The sequence below is a fragment of the Phyllostomus hastatus genome, unplaced genomic scaffold (genome assembly GCF_019186645.2).
Source record: "Phyllostomus hastatus isolate PE091 unplaced genomic scaffold, TTU_PhHast_1.1 phas_scaffold_345, whole genome shotgun sequence".
Taxonomy (NCBI): domain Eukaryota; kingdom Metazoa; phylum Chordata; class Mammalia; order Chiroptera; family Phyllostomidae; genus Phyllostomus; species Phyllostomus hastatus.
In genome coordinates, this window is record NW_025334024.1 from 30778211 (window position 1) to 30801942 (window position 23732).

Sequence of the window (23732 nt, forward strand, 5' to 3'; positions counted from 1 at the left end):
GGACTGGTAGGTTTCTTGCAGAAGTGTCTCCAAAGAATGAGGAAGAACTTTTGCAGAAGCCTCCAGAAAACCTGTATTTGTGGGGTGTCACATGTCCCTTCCTGAGCTAACAAGGCACAGGGAAAACGCATGGCCCTTAGACTGGGGCTGGGGGCTGCCAGCTTCCCACAGGCAAAGGAGCTGGGACGTCTGGGGCTGAGCACCCCCATGAGGTGGTGTGGCAGGGGTGGGCAGCAGCCAATACTCATCACGGGGGGCACGAGTGGAAGCAAGGAGACCAGAGGACAAGCCCCTGAGGTGGCTGAGGATGGAGAGATGATGGCAGACAAGGTGCTCAGCGGTGTCTCAGGGGTGTCGAGGTAGGGCCCGCAGGGAGGAAGGGAGCCATCACCACGGATCCTCTCCGCCCAAGTTGCCCTCCTTCGTCTGTTTGGAGCACATGGAAAAAGGGTGTCTCAGGTTGGGCGCTGGCCAGGAGGGCGGGCAGGCACCCCAGGGTGTCAGGTGCAGCTGCCTGTGGGTGCACTCCCATCTGCACACGACAAAGGAACGGGGCCATCGCTCCCGTTAGGGATGGTTGTTAGTGCAAGGCCACCTCCACGCAGTACGCGTGCACGGGGCGCCTACTGGGTACAGTGGTCGCAGGAAGGAGAGAGCGCAGGAATACTAGAACGAGAGGGAAAGTTTCGTTCGCACACAGCAATATATTAATATGAGTATCATAGCTTTGAACAAGGAACCATTAGAATGTGTGCCGTAATGAATGCACATGCAAATATAATCGCGTCTTTCAATTCATTAAACAGGAACGGTTTGCACTTGCTACAGTTGAGTGGCTGAAGCGGCAGCTTGAGTGCAGGAATGAAGTGCATGAGATGCAGCCCTGAACGCCCGGGGTGGGGGAAGGCGGGGACGTGGGGCACAAAGCTCCGTCTGCGCCCCGCTCCGGAACGCTCACGGTGCGTGGACACCGAGTGGAACCGAAGCTTTACGGGAGGGCTGCGCACGGGCTCGGCCTCAGGCAGCCGCGCACCACGTGACCGCCGGGGGCGGGGCGAGGGAGGGGCCGCGCGCGCTTCCCGGCGTGCCGCGCGGGGCGGGGCGAGGGGCGGAGCCACGCGGGAGTTCGCCGCCGCGGGACGTCAGGCTCGGCTGGGCCACCGGACAGCGCCTCCCGTTCTCCCGGGTTCGCTGCTGCTCGGAGCCGGCGGCGGCGGCAGGCGGAGGGCGGCATGCGCGTGTGAGATGCGGCGGCGGGCAGCCGGGACGCGAGCCGCGGCGGAGCAGGCGGGCGAGGCCTCCTCAGAGCGGGGCGCGCGGTGCATGAGGGCGAGCACGCGGGCGCCGGGCAGCCGCCGGCCACGCCGCCTCCATAAACACTTGTTTAGGACTCGTTCGCCTCGCTGAGGCCCCGGCGCCGCCATGGAGGCCCCGCCGGACCCCGCGCCCCTGGCCGCCGCCTCGGCCTCGGCCCCGGCCCCGCTGCGCGCCCCGCAGGTGGCGCGGCTCCGCGAGGAGCAGGAAAAGGTAACAGGCCGCGGCCCGGCCCGCGCTTCCGCCGAGTCTCCGGGGGGCGCCCGCGTCCCCGGCCCGGGCCCGCCCCCCCGGCCCAGCCTCGGTCGCGGCCCGGCCCGCTCCCACCCCGCACCGGGGAAGCGCTCAGCCTCCGGGCCGCCTGGGAGAAAGTGACGGGAGAAACTTTTGTCACGTGCTCATGTTGTCTTTTGTCTGCAGCCCTTTGACCTCCGAGGGGGCGGGGACGCGGGGAGGCTGCGACCCTCCGCGTCACTGACGTGCGAAAGGGGGTCACGCTGTCGACGGAAGTGGCTGCGAAAGTGTGTACACGCCGCATCCTCGCCCCTGCCGGTTCTATCCGGCCTGTAACGCGGCCGCGGGCGCGCTTCCAGCGCGGGCTGCGGGGCGCGGGGCGGCGGAGATGCCCTCCCGCCGCGTGTGAACTTCGGTCGGGTGGCCCGTGGGCTCTACGCCGCCCACGACGGGGGCGGGGGGCGAGTTGCGCATTTCCTAACGGGATGGTCTGCGCAGACGCCCCCACCGCACCGAAGCAGCACGGCGTCCCTGCTCGACCTCAGATTTTCCCCTTGGGGTTCTGGAGCATTCCAGGTGTCCCCTGCTCCAGAAATTTCGAAATCCTGACTCTGGAAAGCAACGCTTACTTTACTTAAAAGGCCCTGGGCCACGTTGCGAGACAGGGTCCTGGTGCAAAGCGGGAGCAACTTGTCTCTAAGCCCCAGGGGGACAGCCCCGTGCAGAAATGTCTCCCCCGCACGGCCGAGGCGCACAGCTGCGGCCCCGGGCGGGCGGGAGGGGGTTTCACAGCACCTAGAGCAGAAAACCGAACACGCCCGGCCCTCGCGGGCTCGGGAGCCACCTGTTGGGGGCGTCCTTCCTGCCTGCGCTGCTGGGCCCCCCTCCGGTGCGCGGTGGCGCTTTGCGAGACCCGTCGCTCTCTAACCAGAGATACGACTGTTGGGTTTTAAACCTGGCTCCTGTCTACACGGGGGTTTAAAAATTAACGCTGTTTGGCACATTTAAGCTATAAGACATTAATGGGTCTTCATTTTCTTGAAGAGAGAAATAAAAGAACAATGAAGAGAGCTCTTTCTGAAACCAGTTTGTCCATTTTTGGCGAAGCTGTTTACGCTGTTGTTCTTGTAGAATCGGTGAAGCCGACCCCCGGACGACGGTGTTCCCGAGTGGCGGTCGTCCCGGTGGAGGTGTCAGCGTGCAGCGTGCCGACCCGGCCCGCGGCCTCCCCTGGCGCATTAAACAGAGACGTTCTGGGTTTCACTCGGACGCCAGTGCGTCTGGAACACACGCGGGATCCGTGTGGGGTGCTCTGAACAGCCCTGGGTGTGGTGTCCAGTTACCTCCGAAAACCGCCTTCCGGGTTCAGTCCTGCGGAGCCTGGGTGGCTGGTTTGAGTGGACCGTGCTCCCGGGTCCCCATCCCGTGTCTCTTGGTGCCGGTGCGGCACACCCCCCGTGTGCGTGTGCGTGTGCATGTCTGTTGTGCTGTGTGCACTCACTCCCGTCAGGGAGCGGCCCCTCCAGGAACAGACGAGGCTGCGTTTTAGAGGCTCCGGGCCAGCTAAGGCCGCGACCGCAGACCCGAGAGACCGCTGCGTCCAGCGGTTTGGGGCTGGAAAGCTTCCCCCGGCCAGTGTCCAGCGGTGTTGTGAGGGTCCTTATTCGGGCTCTCAGCCCAGCCTGCCTGCAGGGGCTGAGCGAGCTGGAGTGGGGTCAGAGCGCGGGGACGAGGCTGGAGGGGGATGGGACTGATGGCGCAGCGGCCACGAGTTCGTGTGGCGCCCAGTATTCCGTGTGCGGTTCCAGACAGCTGTGCGGCGGGGCCTGGCCTTGCCCTCCCAGGGCCGTGCTGCGGGAGAGAGGAGGGGCCTGGGCAGGGGGGCAAGGGCCGGCGTGTCCTGCCCCCAGGGTGGTACCTGGCTGGATCCCTCACAGGCAGGGCCGCCTCCGGGTCCGGGCGTCAGCCCTCTGCAGCCTGGGCGGAGAGGGGCCAGGTGGGGCGGGTCAGTGTTGCTCCTCAGTCTGCTCTCCATGGGTTTCTGGTGAGTCCTGCTGAGGATGGAGGCAGGTGTTGACCCGGTCCCTGGCCGTGTTGCCCGTGTTTGCCCTCGGAGCACACACAGCAGGGACGATATACGTCGGTGACCCAAGGCGGGGAGGCAGCAGGGGCAGGAGTGAGCCATGGCCCCCACTGTGACCGTGTCTAGCGAGTGGACAGTGAGAGAGATCGTAACCTGGTTTCCATCCGTCACACCCGTGCCGGGCCTTCCGCTCACTCCTTTGTGATCTGGTAAGGGCACGGGGGGCGGCGGGGAGCAGTTCCTGGCGGCTTTGCCTACAGTGGAGAAGACACTGAAAACCCAGCGCTAGGGGCTTGGTCACGTAAGTCCCCGTCGGGGAGGAGGGCCCTTGTGCGGGCAGCGGAGGGGAAGAGTGTGTGTGAGATGTGGTAGCAGCTGGGTTTGCGCTCGCGGGCGTCATCCCCTTCACGTGGAGGGCACGCCGCCACGGTTTCCAAAGCACAGCTCCCTCCCTCAGTTTACCCACCAGCGAATGAAATCGGGTGGGGTTTTAGCTTTTTCAGTAACGGGTGTTGGTAACAGTTCATTAGTTCCAGTAAGAACTGGGATGTGGTGTCTTCAACCACTAAATACTTTCTGTGCCGAGAAATGGCTTTTGGCTGGTTGCTGGGCAGGTTTATTTCTTGGTGTTTCCAGAGCTGATGGACACGGTTTATCCAAACGTCCATTCTCCGTTCGTTTTTTGTTTGTTTTCTTTTTTCCCTGGAGGTTTTGTTTACTCTTAATTCTCTGTCAAAAGATACAGGGACAAGAGGGAACTTGGGTTAACATTTTCTTCTTTTAGCCAAGTCTGTTCCTGCTGACAGTGAGACACTCAGTGGAACCGGGAAGCTCCTCAGGACCCGGGACTGCGGGGCGGCGTCTCGGGGCAGCATCTTGGGCCGGTCGGGAAGTCTCCTCCCGCCGGGGCTTGTTACAGCTGCTCCTGCCTGGGAATCGCCTTCTGTCGAAATTCTGGTTTCTTGGCTGAGGAGATATTTCTGTAATGTCAGTATTTTATATCTTCAGAACCAGTTATCTTTCAGTAGCAGAGCTACTGGGGGTTTACTGTAATGTGGAAAAAGAGCTGTATACTGTTGTTTTTATAAATTTATTTGCAGGAAAATAGTAACTTTTGGAAAACTCATAAGGATAATAGTGTTTATTATTTCATTGTAATTGTTACCGAGTGGCTCATGTAATTCTTACGCAGAGTTTTGGAGTAACTTGCACTTTCTTGATGTGGAACCTGGGGAGGTAAATGCATTGAGCACACATTTCAAAATGTTCATGAAGCAGGACAGTAACTGGTGGGGCCTCCGTATTCCTCACGGCGAGGAACTGCCTGGAACTGCCTGCCGCGGGTCCCGAACGGTAGCTCCTCTCTCCCGCCCCGAGTCCGAGCCGCCTCATCCCAACAGGTGCTTATCCGGTGCCTGTCGCATGCCAGCCGTGTGCTGCTGGGGCCAGTCATGAATGCGGCAGAGGCAGCCCTTGCTGGAGCGGGGTCGTGTGCTGGCGGCAGAGGCACAGAGCGGGCCCACTGGAGATGTCCCGTGGGTGTCCTCTGCGGGGCTGGGCGGAGTGAGAAGGTCTGGGAGGGTGCTGCGGTGCGTGGGGGTCTGAGCAGGGGTCGGACAGAGGGGGACGCCCCATCTGTGTGGTGTGTGTGCGCAGGGCCGCAAGGTCGGGGGGTGGGTGTCGCAGGGAGCACTGAGGTGAGGGCCTGCGGTCAGGACGTGGGGACTGGGGTGGGTCTCGGCAGTGGGAGGGTTTGGGTTTGGTGTCTGTCAGGTGAGGGGCACGGGATGTGCTTCGAGATCCCACTGATGTCAAGTGGGACGCGTCCACTTGTCACGTGTGGGGAAGGGACACTTGGGTTGGGTGTTGCCAGTCTTTGGTGACATGGGCTGGCGTCACCCGGCCGGCTTTCGCCTCAACGGTGCTCGTCTGGGGGCGCGTCGCGTCGTCTGCCCGGGTCTTCTCGCTCATCGCCTGGCCGTGGTTCGGGTCCACCCACTGGGCCACACATTCTCCACTCGTTAAACCTGCTGTTGCTTCTTTATTTCTTTTCTCTTATGTTAATGCAATGTATCTGAAAGCTCAGCGTGGTGGTTACATGGTTCCCACTGTCCGCCTAGTCGGTGCCTTAGAGGTGACAGTGTGTGTTCGCTTCGGCTCGCAGGCCGCCGTGCGTGCGGGGGAGGTCCCGTACCGCTCCGCTCCGCCCTCGTCTGTGGTGGGCGGTGCGGCTTCGTGGGCCTGCCCCCCTCGTCTGAGCTGTGCTTTACCTGTTCGGGCGTTTGTCACCTGGATGTTACGTCTCACGTTGTATCCACACTTCGAGGATGCCGTTCCGTTTCTCTGGCTTCCTCTACTTCTGCTCGTTTCTGTCGGTGTTACTGTTTGTTCCGGGAGAGTTTTGGTATGTTTCCCCCGTCTGCTTTTTTGCACGGCTCTCTTCATCTTGGTTTTTTGGCATTGGATTGTGACGGGCCTGGATGTGGTTTTCCTTGTGTCCCGCCGGCTTTAAATGCACACTTGCTTCAATCTGCAATTTGGTGGCTTCTGTGAGTTTAGAAAATTCTTGCCCACTCTTCAAATACTGGCTTGCATCGTTGTCCCTCCTCTACCTGCGGCACCCTGGGGACACTCGGTTAGACATTGACCGTCTCGCCTCTCCCCTGCCCCCACTCTCTGGCCTCCTGCTGCCCTGATGCCAGTTCGGACCCCTTCCATCCACCTGCACTGTGCTCACTGGTCCTCAGCTCTTACCTGTTCAGTGTGCGGCGCCGCCACCTACTGAATGCTTAATCGCAGGAGCTTTCTTTTTTGTCCTCAGGACTTGCGGTTTGACGTTTTAAGTGGGGTCTGCCTCCGCTGCCATCTGCAGCCTCCCCTCTGTTTTCGTGGTGTGTTAATTGTGGAGCGTCTGTGGCGTTTAAGCCAAGTTAGGGTCTGTTTCTGTTTGTTTTTTCCTCTTGTTTTCTTTTCTTAGCTGCTTCTCTTTTCATAGACTGCTTAGTAATTTTTTATTCGATGCCAGACATTGTAGTGGAAAATCGTAGGGACCTTGGAGGAGGTTACCTTCCTTCCAAGGGGTGACTTTCCTCGCAGCGTCCGGAGGGCGAGCGGGCCCGTGTCACCACGCAGACCAGAGCGGGCTCTGGGTTTCGCTAGGGCTGGCCTGCTGGAGTTGGGCTCCGACTCCCGGCACGTGACCCTCACTCCTGCAGTGTAGCCCCGATTCCACAGGCAGTACGACGTCCTCTCTCGTGACTTACACGACAACATGCGTGTGCTCTGTTTCTCTCCTGTTCCGTGCTGCCGGATGACTCCCTACACCCGCAGCAGCGCCACGCTTCTTACACGGCTCCGATGTCTTGTAGGAAAGTTCCTCCAGCTTTGTTCCTTGTCAAGATTGCCTCTGCTTTCCTGACCCTTTGCTTCTCCAGGACTATTCAGAATTAGCTTTTCGGTACTCACAAAATAACCTACCGGGGTTTTGCTTGGAGTGCATCAGGTCTGTGATCGATTTGCGGAAAATCAACATGCTTACAACATTAAGCTTTCCAATCCATGAATGTGGTATGTCTTTCTGTTAATTGAGTTTTTCCATAACTTCTTTCAGTATTGGCTTTCTTAGTACATGTATCTTTCATGTGTTTTAGGTTTATCCCTAGATATTTATTTTTTATTGCATTTTTAATTTATTGGCTGTTTATTTTTTGCTGGTATGTAGATGTGTATTGGGTTGGCCAAAAAGTCCATATGTTTTTTCTGCAAAATAAAAGACATATTTTTCATGTTCACTAATAAGTTTATTGATTTGGATATTTTGAGTATGTCGGCTCTCTCCCGTGTGGTAGAACATTGATTGTTCTCAGTTAATGTCTCGGTTTGATCGCTTTCAACTTCAGCTGGTCTCCCCTACCCGACCGTGGAGCGTCGTCCGATGAGAAATCTCCGGCACGAAACTTTGCAACCACTTCTGACACTTTTGATCAGTCACAGCACCTTCTCTACACAATGCACCGATCTTCGTTTGCATTTGCTACCTTTCTTGAAATACTAAAGCATGAGATGCCGAAAACGTTGCCTGTTTTCTTCCATCTTCAATGTTAAAATTGCTACATAAAAATTCACTGATTTTGACTTTTTTAAATGCACACTGTTAGGTCAGCTGCCGCAACACAGTCTAGCACCGTTGTTTTGAATGCAGCAGAGACAACTGAGGCTACCGGCAGAGCCATCTGGTGGGGGGGACCCAAGGAGCTTTCTGGCCACCGATGCTGGGCTTCGGGGGACATCTGTGCAGGCTGCTTGACTGCGGACTCTTGTTCGAGTGCTGTGTCAGTGTGTGTGTGACACGTGGGCGTGTCCTCTGAGCGGTAGCTGTGCGCTTCGAGGTTCTCACGCCTCGGTGTTATCCCGTTGCCTTATTGAACACCCGGGGCCATCAGTGTGACGTTGGACGGAGGAGCTGGGAGGAGCCTCCACGTCCTGCCCGGTGAGTCTGGGGAGAGGCTGTGCCGATCCACTGATCTGCCGATCCACCGTCGCAGGCGGCGTTTGCTGCGGGGCTGGTGCTCTTTAGGGAGGCGAGGAAACGTTCTTCTGTTCCTGGTTTGCTGGCTTTGTCACTGGAGGATGCTGAACTTCATCACGTGCTTTGTCTGTGTTTATTGAGGTATTTACGCGGTGAGTTAATCTGAGTTTTCAAAGTACCAAGACACCCTTGCGTTCCTAGAAAGGACCTCTTGCTTCCATGTCTCCCTTATCACGTGTGTATTGCCAGACAGAATTTTACACGGATGCAGCTCTGTTCGATTGGAGGCGGGACTGGGTGATGTGGGGAAGACGGCCCGCCCCAGTCCCTGATTGGTTCGTTCCTATGTAAATGAGGGCTCCTGGCCCAATAATATTGTCCTGACTGATTGGCATGATGTCACCACGGCTGGTGGCTGAGGGTGCAAGAAAGGATATAGACGCGCCCCCCAGTGGGGAGCAGGCCTCCGGCCCTTCAGTTGGGTTCCGGTTGGGTTACCAGCGCGGGACCTCGGTTTGAGGCCGGCCCAGGGGGCCCGGGCGGGGCAGTGCGGGAGGCAGGCCCCCCACCCCCCCAGAGCCTCCGTGCCACTGTGGCTGCTTTGCTGCCCAGCGGGCTCCCGGCCTGCACATGGTTGCTGGGGTCAGTGTCAGGACAGACACAGCTCTGCGGTCTGCTCTCCCCCAGTGGCCCTGCTAGGTTTGGTCTCCGGGTCGCGCTGGCCTCACAGAGTGGCTTTCGGTTCTGTGTGTTTCATCACAGCATGGGTGCTGTTGGTGCTGCCCGACCTCACGTCTGGGTGATCAGTCGTCAGACGGCCGTGGCCTCGTCTTTTCCTGTCCAGGTATTTTAAACTAGGGACGCAATTTCTTTGTCTGCTAAAGGACTATTCTGAGTTTCTATTTCTAGTTGTGTCAGTTTTGTAATGGGATTTTCAAGGACTGCTCATTTTTATCTAAGTTAAAACTGGTTGACCTTGAGTTAGTCGTAATTACCTCCGGTCTCGTTTCCGTCTGTAGGTTTGGTGGTGATGTTCTTTCCACGTTTGTTATTGACAATCTGTTTTTCCCTTTGATTTGTCTTCTTAGGGTTTTATCAGTCTTTGACTTAAAATAAGTCATTTATTTATTTTTAGGGAGGGAAAGTGAGGGAGAAAGAGGAGGAGAGAAACATCAGAGGAGAGAAACATCAATGTGTGGCTGCCTCTTGAGCACCCCCAGCTGGGGACCTGGCCGGCAACCCAGGCCTGCGCCCTGACTGGGAACTGAACCAGCGACCCTTTGGTTCGCGGGCTGGTGCGCAGTCCACTGAGCCACAGCAGCCAGGGCTCGTTGACATTTTTGAAGAACCAATTAATTATCATTTTCTTTGTAAGTTGACTTTCTTCTTCATCGATTTTTGCTTTTATCTTTTTCTTCCTTTCAGAAATTTCCTGTTGGCCTGCTGTTTTTTTCTGGCTTCTTGAGGTAGGAGCTACCCTTTTCAGCTGCTCTGTGCCGCCCGGTTTTGGGTTTCACCGCATTTCTCTCTCATCAGCACCTGGGGTGCCCGCATGCCTCGTGTGTGTTGTCAGTCACTCGCAGCACGTTCCGACCCCCACTGCGGTCTGCTCAGGAGTTAACTTCCTAAATAAAGGTCACTGGGTTGGCACACATGAGATAGTTTCGATTTTCTGTTGTCACAGTGAATTCTGTTCTGGTCCGAGGACACGCGTTTGCGAACGGGTCTTGCCGTGTGGCCTCGTTCGGCGTCCTGCCTGCAGTCCCGGCCGGGTACCAGAGCGGTCACGTCAGCGTGTTGGTCTTCGCACCTTTTCACGATGGGTCTTGTTCTGTCTCTTACCTTTGTTCTTCGTGTTTTCTTTTTCTTTTAGTTTTAACCTGTTTGTGTTCGAAGCGTGTGTCTTAGAAGCGGCACGTGTATTAGTTACCGCGTTAAACACCCACCTGGGCCTCCTCCCCTTTCACCCGGGCTGTTCAGTCCTGGAAGAAGCCCTGGCCCTCTTCCTAGACTGGTCATGAGTTGGGTGGGGGGGAGCAGGACCCTGGCGCCCGTGCCCGTGGGGCAGCGTGGGGTTGTCAAGCACGCCAGGCGCCCGGCTGACCACCGGCTGGCTGGTGGACTGCCATTGAGAGCGAGCGTGTGTCTGGGAGAGTGGAGGCCAGCTCTCAGCCAGCGAGGACCTCACCGCGCGCCCGGCGCCGTGCGGCTCCGTGCGTGCGCCTCGCAGCTGCGGACCCCTGGCCGCAGGGGCGGCTCTCGGGAGGAGCTCACCGGGCACTCGTTCCGGCTGCCCAAGCCTGCCAGCCGGCTCTTTCTGCCGGGCCGAGTCAGGGGGGTTCTCTCTGCTTCAGGAGTCGTCGTCGTATGTTTTGGCAAGTTTAACTTAAAAGCTAGAATTAATCCTCCATAGCCATCTTACTTTAAAAAAAAAAAAAAGCTTCTGTGAAGGACCAGAAAGCCACGAAGGGTTTTATGTTGTTCTGGTCTGTTTTCAAGAGCTGCTGTGACAGAACCAGGCTCAGGACCTTATAGTTGCTGTATGTATTTAATAGCTAAAGGAATTGACTTGAGTTCATTTCAGAGCACATGTGGTTATTTGGAACTATTTAACTTAACAGAAAATACAAGATAGTCCTTTTTAACCCAGGTAGATAGATTTGAGTTTGAATCACAAGATTTTCTTCCTTTTAAAATGCTCCTTCATAGCTAAATTGCAGAAATTTACCGAAGTTTAGAAATCATTTGCTGCCTGGAGAAGGACGGCCGGGCGCCCCCTCGCGGCGTGAGCGCAGCTGCAGACCCTGGGGTTTTTGGGAGGCCGCGGTCTCCGAGTCTGCAAGCAGGATAAGCGCCGGCCTCCCTCGAAGCCCGCCCGCTTCCGTGGCCGCCTCTTCCCTGCGCCACGTTTCCGCGGGTCTCAGCACGTCTCCCCTGTATCTGGGTGGCGCCCCGGCGGCACCGGGCCAACCCTGCGCGTCGCTGATGCGGCTGCAGCGTCGGACGGGGTCTTGGCAGCGAGCGCTTGCCGTGTGCGCTGGGGAGCAGATGTGGTGGTGGGTTACCCTCGAAACCTGCTGCTGGGAAACTGTTTCAGGGAAGAGAAGGGGCGGGCGGGGCGGGTTGGGGGGACAGCCACAATCCAGCAGGGGGCAGGCGGGTGCGGGGGTGATGGCAGGGACCCTCGGACTCGCCCAGGCACTTGGTTCTTAACCGTGAAACGCATGCGTGCCAGATTTGCATATTTACTAATTAAAAAGGCTTCCTGGAAACATTAAGTAGATGATCTTCTGTAACCTTTAACACTGTCACTAATGGATATTGCATGGAAAATCTCATCGAAGGTCCTTTAAATAATGTACCTGATTAGGAATATGCAACTAGTTAATATGCAGCTGCGGCGGGATGACGGTGCAGAGGTTAATGAACACCTGCCCGGGCGCGCGGGGCTCTCCCGCCTGCGGTCTGGCCCCTTCGTGCTGCGGCGCTCGCGTGGGGGCTGCGGAGCCTCCTCCCCGCCTCGCGGTCTCCCCTTGGGACGGAGCCGTTACACGGGGGCTTTGTAAAGAGGGTCTCGTCATGTCGGCTTCCTTTTCCGTTTGCATGTAATTCCGCTCGTGTGTGTGAGATGATCGCCAAGTCGGAAACCACCGCGGGGCCGGGTGCGGTGCTGGGTGCGGCCCTGCGCGCGTGCTCACTGGGAGGGCTTCCTCCGAAGCGGCGAGGCGAGCGCGTAGAGGGCTGGGTGCTGGGCCACAGCACGCCTCCTGGTTCAGGACCGCTCGCTGCCTTGGTCTTCGCGGTGCCTCCGAGGAGGACCCTCGTTCCGGGAGTTAAATGCCGTCAAGAGAAGTCCGGTGACGGCCCCAGCCCGCTGTGCGGTTTCTGGGGAGCGTGCGCGCGCGCGCGCGCTCGGAGTCCAGTATGGGGCCTGCGCCGTGTCCCTCCCACCAGGCAGCCTTTGTCGCTCGGTGTGTCTGTCTCTGAAGTGCTGCCGCCGCCGCCGTCCTGGAGGCTACTGCTCCGAATTTTCACCAGTGGGCTGCTTAGAAACAGACCATTGATAATCTTTGAAGACAGCGCTCCTTTTAAATTGCTGTTCATTCTCCCCCTTACTGGTTCGTGTTACTTGTTTTCTGAGCACTTTTAGAATCTACTGGAGTATCTCTAAGGGAGACAAATAACTTTTATATTGAGTTTTGTTTTAGTGTTATAAACATAACTTCGTCTGGCTAGGAAGTGCTTAGAGGTTTGTCATAATTCACCGGGGGAGCGAGTGGGCTGTTCAGAGCACCTCCTGGTCCCGAGTGTTTCTTTTTGAACACGGAGTGGAAGAGTATCACCGAACTCATTTTTAATGCGTCAGGATAAAAATTACAGGTGAAAACATTTGGAGATATACCGACAATATAAAGTATTTTCACTGTTGTCATTTCTTTTTTTACCGTTGAAACATGGATGCTATGTTGTCTGTTCTGTTATTTATAACACTGTGTGTATTCTACAAAATATGTAACATTGAAAACAGGCCTGTAGATTGTACAGAGTACCAGTTATCTCATGTCATGTGTCACCTAATGGCTCTGAAGCGGGTTTTGCACCGAGGGAGGGTCGGAGAGCTGCCATTTGTCCTGCAGTTATCAGCCGCATTAGCGGGCGTGATGAACTGTGCCGCTCAGAGCCTGCCTCGCGCGGCTGTGCCCGTGACAAGTAAAAATGGAGGCCGAGGGGCCGCGGAATCTGTGAAGCCGCCGCTCCAGCCCCCTGCCGCGCTGACGTCCGCCTCTGTGCAGGCCCACTTCTCACGACCAGTTGTCTGTTTCCACGACAGGTGGTCGCACGCTGCCGGGAGAGCATCCAGCACTGGTGAGTGGAGACGGCTGCGGCCTGGGCGCGTCTGCAGCGTGGGCGGGCGCTCGTCTGTGTTTGAATACAGTGTGCACTGTTTCTCGGGTGGCCCGTAACTGGGTTCTTCTGGTACCCTCCACTTCTGATGCCTCTGCCCGCAATTTATGTTGTCTTTCCCCGTTTCCTGACTTACGTGCCCCGTGATTTCCTGAAGCTGTCTCACCGCTTGTGTTTATTCTAATTGCCTTTCTTTCTTTCTTTTTTTTTTTAAAGTAAGAATAATTCGATTATGAAGTGGGGACAGACGTTTTTGAACTAGACTAATTGTAGCTCTGTTTGGGGGCATTTCTTGCATCTATACTAGAATAATGATTGCAGTTGGTTGTTTTTAAATAAGGGTGGAAACGTGCACATCCCCCTGGAGTTTGAGAAGCTGGCTGGCTCCCTGCACCCCCCGCTTGCCGTGCTGCTGCGCTCGACCCCAGTGCGGGAGGAGGCCGGCAGCCGCTCGCTCATCCTCGGCGTCTGGGGCGGCCCTCCGCAGATGGCGCACCTGCTCTGTCCTCCGGGGAAACGCTCAGCTGGGCGGCGGCCAGAATCTTGCCGGGGGCGGGGGGGGTCGTCCTGAGGTCCAGCTGCCGACCTCCCAGGACCTCCCAGGCAGGGTCACAGGACACCCACGCGATGCCTGCGGAGGCTTCCCCGCACCCTGCTGACTGTCAGCTGGGAGGGGCCTGCCAACGGCCCTTTGGTGCTGAGATTAAACCTCTGCTTAGACGCCAGCCAGCGTATCATATTTTAAATTTATTTTGAGGCTTTGTCTTTGTGCCCGAGAGACCTCCAAGGGGATAATTTATAGTTGGTGCACACCAAACGTGTCCTGGTTCCAGCGCCCGTGCAGGGGGAGAGGGGACAGTGCAGGCTGTACTGGGCCCTGAAAGCCGCCTGAGACTTGCCCTGTCCGCCCCTCGAGCCCTGCGTGTCCCGGGCGCTGCGTCTGTGGTGGGGTCCGCCTGGCAGCCTTCTGGAGGGGACTGGCCGCTGTCATCAGACACTGTCCCCGTTAAACCTGGGCCTCCGCCAAAGAATTAATTCCGCCCCCCAGCCCCCAGCTAATTTGGTCCAAGTGAACCATTTTACAAATGGTTCTTAGAGGAAATTTTATTAATGTTGGCTTTCTCTCTATTAGTTTTGGTAAGGAACTCAAGAAATTAGCAAAAGGTTGGATTCAGTGAGAACAGATGCTAATTGACACCTGTGTGTGTGCTCCTGGTTTATTGCTGAGATTCTTTCCCCCTTCGATGGGGGCCTGTGGTCTCCTCGGCGCCCCGCACCTCCGTCCACGCTGGCACGCTCAGGACCGGTGAGGTCTGAGTAGACGCAGGCGGCGGCTCGGCTCTGGCACTCGGAGCGTCGTGGCTCCTGACGCTGCGGGGGTGCCCTGCCCGGTGAGCAGGGGCAGCCCCCACTGGACTGTGCCTCCGGCCCAGTTCTCCGGCGCACGCCACACTAGAGCAGCTTAGCGTGCTCGCCTCTACACACCTATGCATCAAGCAGCCAGAATAATGCTTTCCAGGGAGAAATTGCTTTTTCCTCGGAATCGTTTCTAATGGGGCTCAGGAAACAGACTTTCCTGTCTGCTTTCTTTTTATTTCATTAAAAATTTTTTTTTTATTTTTCAACAAGGACATTTTCTGTTTTGGTTTTTTTTTTTAAGATTTATTTATTTATTTTTAGAGAGGGAAGGGAGGGAGATAGAGAGAGAGAGAAAAAAACATCATCAATGTGCGGTTGCTGGGGGCCTCGGCCTGCAACCCAGGCATATGCCCTGATTGGGATTCGAACCTGCGATTCTTTGGTTAGCAGCCTGCGCTCAATCCATTGAGCTACGCCAGCCAGGGCTCCTGTCGGCTTTCTAACGAGGATCTGACAGTGCTGGAATCTGCGAGCCCACGGAGCCCGTAGCCTCCTTGCGCGAGAGACCTGTGGCCAGAGAGTCCGGGAGCGCTGCGGGCCCTGGTGCTGTCCCCCTAGTGCCGCAGAGAGTGGCCAAGCTCCTCCCGGCGGCCAGTTGCTCCCTGGGTGGGATGGGGAGGCCCCCTGCTCTGGAGGACCCCCGCTGAGCAGGGGGTCACCGCAGTGCTGGGCACTGTGGGCCCGGAGCCCGGGTGCCTGAGCAGAGGTGGCCACTCTCAGGGCACCGCCCACTCTGCTGCGTGCCCGCTCCCCGGACACCGCTCCCAGCCCCTGCAGCCGAGCACCCCTTCCTGGTGGGCGACGCCCCCCCGTGAGGGAAGAGCCCAGTGTGGGCGCTCAGACGTGCACGTGGTGTCTGCCGGTGAGCATGCTCTTGGGTGCCCTTCTGAAGGGCTCTCTCCCCCGGGGCGAGTGGTGAGCATTCCAGGCCGGGCCTCCCTCTGCCCCTCCCCCTGCTCTCTGTTCTGTGAGTGGGAGATGGGGATCGGCGAGATTTACTGCCGGAGTATTTTTAGGGTGAGGAACATATAGTGAGACTCCTTAATACTCTTCAGACTAAACGAGATAATTTTTATTAATTATGCTACTCCAGCTTTAGGGGAGCCAAGGAGTAAACGGAAACCAGCCCCACGGTGTTTGTAGAGCAGTCATTTTTATTATCCGGAGAGCAATTATCCACGTTGCAATTTGTCCTAATTTCAGTTTGACACTATCTACATGTTCTTTAAAATGACTTGCTGAATTGGTGGGTTTTTGTTATTTTAAAAAATTGACAGCGTTCTTCTGCTTTAAAAAACCGCACTGCCCTGGCTTTGCCTGGAGCCGACGCGGATCTCCAGGGGAGGCCGGCCCCGGCCTCTCAGCCTGGGCTGCCCCCCCAGCAGGTGTGGCACCTGAGCAGGGCTCCCCGCGGGGACAGGGGCACAGGGCCACCTCTGCTTCTAGAGGGTCACGTCTTCGGGCTGTTCGAAATCAGGTCACCGGCAGCTCTGCTCAGGTGGGACGTGAGGCAGACCCGGAGCTGGCTCCGAGTGCCTTTGTCGTGGTTTCTGCCCACTTCCTCCCAGCCCCCTGGGGAGCGGGCCTCACCTGGCCACGGTGGGAGACGCCACTAAGGGCTGGGGAGGCCCCCTTTCCAGCCCCCAGGGCTCAGAGGACTGGAGCGCGGGACCCCACACTGTGTTGGTTTCCACGCTGCAGCCGCTCTGGGCTGCCCGCCTCCCTCTGCATGCGAGGTGCCCTCCCCGTCTGCCTGGGCGCCGGCTTCCAGAGCCAGGGGGCCTCCTGCCCCGGGGAGCGGGCTGCCGAGGGCGAGAGGGCGCTCCTGCGCGGCAGCGGCCCCGAGGGACCTCCTTCCCTGAGCCTCATCCAGAGAGGGTTTTTACGTGACAGCAGACTTCAGTCTTTAAACAGTTCGGTCAGGGTTCCCATGGTCACGTGTGACGACATGCAGCCCGCCGGAGGAGCTGCTCTGCGTGCTCACGGAGTGTTGGGTGTCCTCTGTCGGCAGGAAGAAGGTGGACGAGGACTACCGCGCCCTGCAGGAGAGGCTTGGCGCGCTGCCGGACAAGCTGTCCTACAGCGTCATGGTATGTGTGCGGCGCGCGGCCTCCTGTGCCGCTCTCCCGCGTGTGCGGGGCGCCAGAGGCAGCCGCCCTGGCCGGGCAGGTGGGTTGGTCTGACTTCCGAACAGCACCCCCGTCACACCAGTGAGGGTGACAGGCGGTGCTGACCTCTGCACTTTCCCCCAGACTGACACTGAGTCGCCGCACCGCGGGGGCTGACACCCGTGGCACGGGTGTGCGCACGGAGTTCCACCCGTCCGGTGTGCAGGCCCCTGTGCTAGAGACTGTGATTACGGCAGAGATGTGGCACGCAGCCGCCCCGTTAGCCGGAGCAGGAGGGCGCCGTGATGCGAGCCCACGGGGTGCAGCCCCAGAGCACACATCTTGTGTGTGGGGTGCCGCGGCGGGTCGTTGGCGTGGCCCTCTGGTCGGCACAGTCACCCGTCCACGGGCCCCGGGGCCCTCTTGTGCTGCGGAGCGTCCCTCCTCACGGGCACGTTGACCTTGACGCCCCAGCCCACGCACGCGGCGGTGCGGTATCACCTGTGGTCCTGGCCCGTGTGCCGTGTCAGTTCTGCAGACGCGCTAAAGCTGTGCGTCTGCCCTTCCTGCGCTGCGCAACGACGCGGCTGTTCTATGGGAAACTTTCAGTTTTCAAAAAAGTCAAACGCGTTTACTAACTTGCCGCTTCCTTACGCGTTTGCTCTCACTGAGGCTCGTGAACCCCTCTCTCCGACGGCTGCGGGGAGACGTGCCGTCCGCCCTGGCGCTGGCCCACGGGCCTGGAGTCGTTCCCGGGGGCCCTCCTCGGGAACGTCAGTCCAAAGTGAGGCTCCCGCGACACTGATGCTTTTTTTTTCTTGGTGTAAAGATACAAAAGGCCTCAGTGGGAGCTTTCCATGCTGAGTGTTCCATAAACAACGTGTTTTTAGTGTTTTTCCTTTTCCCCCAGGTGCCGTTGGGCCCCTGTGCCTTCATGCCGGGGAAACTCGTCCACACGAACGAAGTCACCGTTCTGCTCGGGGACAACTGGTTCGCAAAGTGCTCGGCAAAGCAGGCCGTGGGCCTGGCCGAGCACCGGAAAGCACGTAGGTACCGCCGTGAGGGCGTGTCCTGCCAGGTGGGCCTGGGGCGCGGGCGCCGAGCCGAGGGGCCGGTGGTGAGGTCCGGCCGTCTGCGATCGGGTCGCTGTGGGCGCGGGGAGGAGCCGGGCAACCGCAGCCCTGGGGCAGGCTGGCGCCCGCCTTAGTGTGTTTCTGGAAGCGACGACGTGGAGGTGTCACCCGAGGGGGCTTTGTGGGTGGAGTGGGGACTCCGCGGGAACGGGGTCGTCCTGGGCTTTGTGCCCGGGGTGCTGGCGGTGCCTGCGCTGACGTAGGTGTGCCCAGCGGGGCGGGCTCGCCACCTCGCTGACCAGAGACCCCGGGCGCGGGGCAGGAGCCGCCCGTGAACGGTGTGGCTTGGGACAGGGGTGCCTTTACTTTTCTTGGGGGGCGGCTGCCGGGGGTGGAGAGGCGCTGGCGGGGTGCACCCTGGAGCTTGGTCAGCGGTTGTGGGCTCGTCTGCCAGGGCGGGCGCCCGAGCTGCGGGGGCCTGTGCCTCGTCTGTCGGTGCGTGCTCGTCTACACGCACACGCTTCGTGGTGGTTGGGGGGCTGGGCCGAGCCCTCGCCGAACTGCACGTCAGAGTCAGGTCTGTGAGCCTGCGCTCCCACTTGTGCACTCGCGTGCTGAAGGTGGTAGCGCTGTACAATACCGCCCCGACCTGCTCCGTGACTTCTGGTTAAACGCGCATCTGGGAATCGGTTTTTGAGGACCCTTCTACACAAATGAGGTCAGATTGATAGAAAACAGCTGAGACTGATTTCTAAAGCTGAAATTATTTCTCTTATACACGAGTGGGTACTAGTTAGAGAACTCATTCACTCAGTGAAATTCTGGGGTCTATATTTGGAGATTCTAATTGCAGATCAACTCCTGTAAGTTTATAATGGATACATATTTTGATCTTTGTGACACTAATCAGAATCGTATTGTCGGGTCTGGGTGTGACTCCTGGCCGTGGCTGTCCTTTTGGCATTGCGGCCTCCAAGTCAGCCGTGCGTGCGCGTCCGAGGGGAGGGGGCGGGCACAGCTCTCCCCTAGAGGCCTTTTCTGCGGGGGTCTTTGTCCGCGGGGGTGGGGGCTCTGCTGACAGGGAATCAGGTCACAGTCTGTTGCAGGGTTTTTATTTTGATCTTTGTATGGATGTGTGCAGAGGAATCTTGAGACTCGGTTATGACTTACTACGTTAATGGGAGAATACTTTTGATAGACTAGAGCTGTGGAATGCAGGAATATGTTTTGGTAAGTCACCTTCCAGTGTTAAATATGGTTTTGTGAATGATCAAATGTAGTGACTTAGGCGTCAGTATTTACCTAAGATGGTGTCCAGAATACATACATATAAAGTATATTGAGAACCTATTAGGGTAAATTAATTGTGGGAAGTTTCATTCACCCAGCTTTATAATAATTTGTAATAACTGAAGAAAATGTTTAGGCATCTTGTAGTACTTGACATTTACTAACAAAAGACACTTTATTTTTCTCAAGGCAGAAGAGATACAGCAAGTTCAGCATGCTTCCTCCCTGTCGACAGGCATTGGGCAAGATGGAGGGAGGTCATGGCGTGTTTGACAAGGAGGCAAAATGGGTCCGGCACTGTTCTGTGCGTGGGCACAAGCGTGTGGAGATGTCTCCCCGCACCCCCGCCAGGGTCCGGGACAGGACTCGGGGTCGCACCGCAGCCCCGCCTCCCCGCCCCCTTTGTGGCTGCGCCCCGCCTCCGCCTGCAGGCCGAGACCCTGCCTGGCCCCGCTGCGCTTCAGTCTCCGCTGGTCTCTGCCATGCAGGGTCGGCCTCCGTGGGGGGCGTGGGGGGGCGCTTCCTGGGGTTCCTTCTGCCTGGAGTGGGCAGGGCCTTTCAGACTGGTAGATTCAAGTCTTTCGTTGAATTGGTGCAGTTATTTGTCATTGTTTTTTCAAGTAATCTTTTGCCACTTTTTTTTCTTTCTGAGATTCGCTTAATGTGACATTGGACCTCTTGACAGTGTCCCACAAGTCCCTTGGGTCCAGTTTACTTTCCTTCATTTTCTCGCCGCTCCGTAGACCTGACGGTTCCGGACGCTCAGTCTTCAGGCTGGCTGATCGTCGTGGCTGCTCGTTGGGGTGTGCTGTGCAGCTCTTCCGGTGGGGGTCTCAGGTCACTTGCTCATCACTGCAGCTCCGCAGTTTCTGATGGTTCCCCTCCACGACTTTCCTCTGGTCGCACACTGTTCTCCGCCCTTCGCGCGGCTCTTCGCGTGTCCCCTCGGGCCCCGTCCCACGCCTGCGTCCCCCGGGCCCGGTCTCTGGGCACTCGTTCTCTGGCTTGGGCCTCGCTTTTGTTTGTTGTTCACATCGTGATTATTTGGTGGAAATGGGGCATCCGGAAAAACAGCTGCCTTGCCCACTTCTTGCGGACTGGTGAGACGGGACCTCACGGACGACCGGATGTGCCCCGAGCCCGTGAGTGAGCCCGGCAACCCGGAGCGGGAGTCCTTTCCTGGGCTTTCTGGGCCCGGGACCCTCTCTCCTGGGCCAGTGTGCGGGCTCTTCGTTTCCCGTGCACACGCTGATTTTGAACGTCTTTTTTTCGTTTTAATCTGCACCTGAGGACATTTGTTCATTGCTTTTAGAGGGAGAGAGGGAGGGAGGGAGAGAGAGAGAGAGAAACATGAATTGGTTGCTTCTGTGCGCCCAGGCCGGGGATCACGTGCTTAGACTGGGGATCGTCCGCACCTGGAACAGGGGTCAGACCTGTGACCTAGGTAAGTGCCCTGACCAGGAATTGAACCCACAACCTTTTGGTTATGGGACGATGCGCCAACCAGCTGAGCCACGTCGGCCAGGGCTGATTTTGGATGTTCTAATTTCGCAAAGACCCTCACCTCAGTTTCTCTCTGTGGCCTCAGACTGTGTTTTACGTGGCTCCCCCCAGTCCACTGGCCCAGGTGTCTGAGGTCTTTCGCGGTCAGAGCCTGCGCTGCAGAAGCTCAGGCGGGACAGCTGCCGCCAGGTGCCCAGGCGCCCCCGACTGGGTCGCGTGCTGCAGACGAGGTCCGGTCTGTTCTCGGTGGTTCGGGGGGCCGTGGGGACCTGGGCTGCGCCCCATTGCGGGGGTCGGGGACAGGAGTAAGCCTGCCGCCAGGGCTCCCACCCTTCGACCATGGCCTGTTCCTGTTCAGGGCGGCTTGGCCGCCCCCACCTGGACTGCTCCCCAGAGCTGGACTGCTCCCCAGAGCTGCTGTGACTGACGTCTCCCCGTTTTGGGTCGTGTCCGGTCGCTGTCAGGGAGAACAGGGCTGGGGCTCCGGCCCGTGGTTTCGCCCCTTCCTTTCGTTTGAAGGGCAGGTTTCTCTTCCCTGTGAGCATGAGGAGCTTCTGACCGGGCGTGGGTGCGAGAGGAGCGAGCGGTCCAGGAGGAGGAGGGGAGGAGCCGAGGCCCGGAGGGGCGTGGCTGGGAGCCGGAGTCTGTGCGCGGGGCGTGTCCTGGGGAGGGGGAGGTGGCCGTGGGCACAGCCCCTGGGTCTGTCTGGGGAGGCAGCCGTGGGCTCTCCAGGGTGCCGGCCCAGTGACCAGCGCCGGTCCCTGGAGCGCACGGATGCCGGGTGCCGGGCCAGCACTGGCTCTCGTGGCCCGGTCTGCCCGAGGAGACCTCGGGCCCCTCCCTGACACGGGCGGCGGGAGAGCGAGCTGAGGGGCCCCTGGCTTCCGGTGCCCACTGCCCGGAGCTCTCGACTCTTGTCCCCTGACCGACTCTTCTCTGCTCCTTCCATCCGTGTTTCCCAAGTAGGTCACGTGTCCTCTTTCTGGTTCTCTCTGTTCTGTGGGCAACGAGTCCTCACCCCACAGTGGGTCAGTGTCAGTGGGTCCGGGGGCCGGTGTTCCCCGGTTGACCGGTGCAGACCAGACCCAGGGGCCTGCAGGTCTCGGCGGTGATGCTGAGACCGTGGCGAACAGAACGACGCGGCTCGAGGGGCCCTGTCAGCCCTGCTTGTCACAAGGGGCGCCCCCACGGTCTTGGTGTCCTTCTGCCCGTCCCTGCCCCCAGGCTGGTCACGCTGCGGCGTTTCGGGCTGGCTTTTTTGTCGGGAGTGGGGGTGGCGAGCGCGCCGCTCTCCCCACCGAGGGACCTGCAGAGACCAGGAGCCGGGGCTCGCCCCCGTGCAGGGCGCGGTTTCCTCGTCTCAGCCGAGAGTTTGGGGGTCCGGGCCGGATGTCCCAGGCCTCAGCACGTGCGCTGTGTCCCCTCGGACACTTTCTGTCGTCTTCCTGTTCTTCCCCGGCCCCTCCACCCCACCCCGGCCCACCCTCCAGGCTGGGCGCCTTGGCCAGTCGGGAAGGGGCCGTCGCCTGGCCCAGCTGCGTGAGGCTGGGTTTGGGCGCCGAACCATTCCAGCCGGTCTCCCGTGCAGAGCTCCGTTCTCAGTGCGCCCCGTGGTTCGGGGGCCTGCCCCGGAGGGAGCCCGCCCCGGCCCTGTGGCCCTCGGCGGCTCCGCCCCCGCCGCCTGCGGCTGGTCACCGCCTGCCCCCTTCCCAGAACTCGGCTGACCCCCTGCTCTGCCTTTCCTTTCTCCTTTCCCCTTCATTGTCTTCGTCCCGATGCCTTTAGACGCTCGCTGTTCCCTCTCTAAATTGCTCATTGATTTGAGAGAGACAGGCAGACACCTCGGCTTGCTGTTCCACGTGCTCGCGCAGCGTCCGTGGTTGGTGGACTCTCGTGCGGGCCGCCCGGGGGTGGAGCCTGGGGCCCTGGTGCGGCAGGCTGACGCTCCGACCCCCTGAGCCACCCGGCCAGGGCCAGAGTGTTTTCCTCGCTGCTGTTTTAATGAGGTTTGGGGCAGAGCGAACGTTAAGGGCGGGCACCCAGTCTGGGTTGAAGCGGAAGCACACATCTTTGAACCGGCGGAAGGAGAGACCTGGATCGGAGGTGCGCGCACGTCTCCAGCAGGGGGCGCCCTGTGGACAGTGGACGGGCCTGGGGGGGGCGTGGAGGGAGCCGGAGGGCCGAGTGGGCATGTGGCCCGTGGGAGGGCTGCGCTCGCGGAGGGCGCTCGTGGCCCCGCAAGGCTGTGCGGGGGATGACTGCGCCCGGACCCGTTTCTGCCGCAGATATGCAGCCTCACCCACTGCCAGCCGGGTGTTCCCGAGGGTCTGGTCCAGTCGCTGGCCGGCAGGTGAGTGGGGTGGCTCTGCGGAAGGTCCGCAGGGCCCCGGGGGTGTCCTCCCGCTTCACCCGCGGTCTCCCGCGTGCGTGCTGCCGGTCGGCTCTCTGTGCCCTTCTCCCAGCAGCGCGGAGGGGCTCGCTGGTTCCGGCCCGTGTGTCCCCGCGTGTGAAGTGGTGGGGTGTCACCGGGTTCCGCGTGCCGCGGAAGTAACGCGCGGCCCGCTTTCGTCAGCAAAGAAGTGATTGGACAGAATTCTGCACTTGGGAAATCCTGTGGCAGAGATCCTAATTTTTGGTTCCAGTGATCATGTTTGAAACCCGTCTTTTGTTCCTCCTTCCTCAAATTATTCATCTCTTTCTCCCAATTTTAGCTTTTTCAGTTCCACATATTTTTGGTGTATGTGGGTTACTGTTTGTACATTTTCACAGCTGTGCATTTGACCCAAGTGAACCTCAGTGTTCTTTCGCAACAGTTGATGATTAAACATTTGTGGGAGACTGAAAGTAATACAGATAGTGTCCGTGTCAAAAAGTGTACGTCCTGTTCTCTCGGCTGGCTTCTGTTCGCTGGGGTTCGAGACCTGACTTCCTCCGATCCCGCCGTGCCGTGTGCAGCGCGCCAGGCCCTGCCGCGCTGGCTCTCGCGGGCCCTCGGCGGCGGCAGCCTGCGTCGCTCCGTCTCGGGCAGAGCGGGTTTCGGAGAGGAGAGTCCAAAAAGCTCTATGAGAAATATAATAGAGATTGTGGTTACTAATGTCCAATCTCAAAGTCACAGAAAGGAACCAAAGTAAATTATTCTGATTCTTTTGAATCAATCTGTTGATGTGAATTTTATTTTAACTTATTTATTTTATACAAAATCAGAACAGGTGTTATCCTGCTATATTTTACTCTTATTCTGAACACCGTTTTTTTTTTTTGGTGGTGGTGGTTTA

General features: G+C 58.5%; 1 protein-coding gene across 1 annotated transcript in view; it reads left to right on the forward strand.

Annotated features, from left to right (window-relative positions):
- The first annotated feature begins 1105 nt into the window (after positions 1 to 1105).
- URI1 (URI1 prefoldin like chaperone) overlaps positions 1106 to 23732 on the forward strand; it is a 33240-nt gene continuing 10613 nt past the window's right edge. The window contains exons 1-4 of the mRNA XM_045818701.1: positions 1106 to 1527; positions 12991 to 13025; positions 16495 to 16573; positions 17502 to 17637. Coding sequence (XP_045674657.1) covers positions 1423 to 1527; positions 12991 to 13025; positions 16495 to 16573; positions 17502 to 17637 — 355 coding nt within the window. The 5' untranslated portion in view covers positions 1106 to 1422. The remainder of the gene's footprint in view (positions 1528 to 12990; positions 13026 to 16494; positions 16574 to 17501; positions 17638 to 23732) is intronic.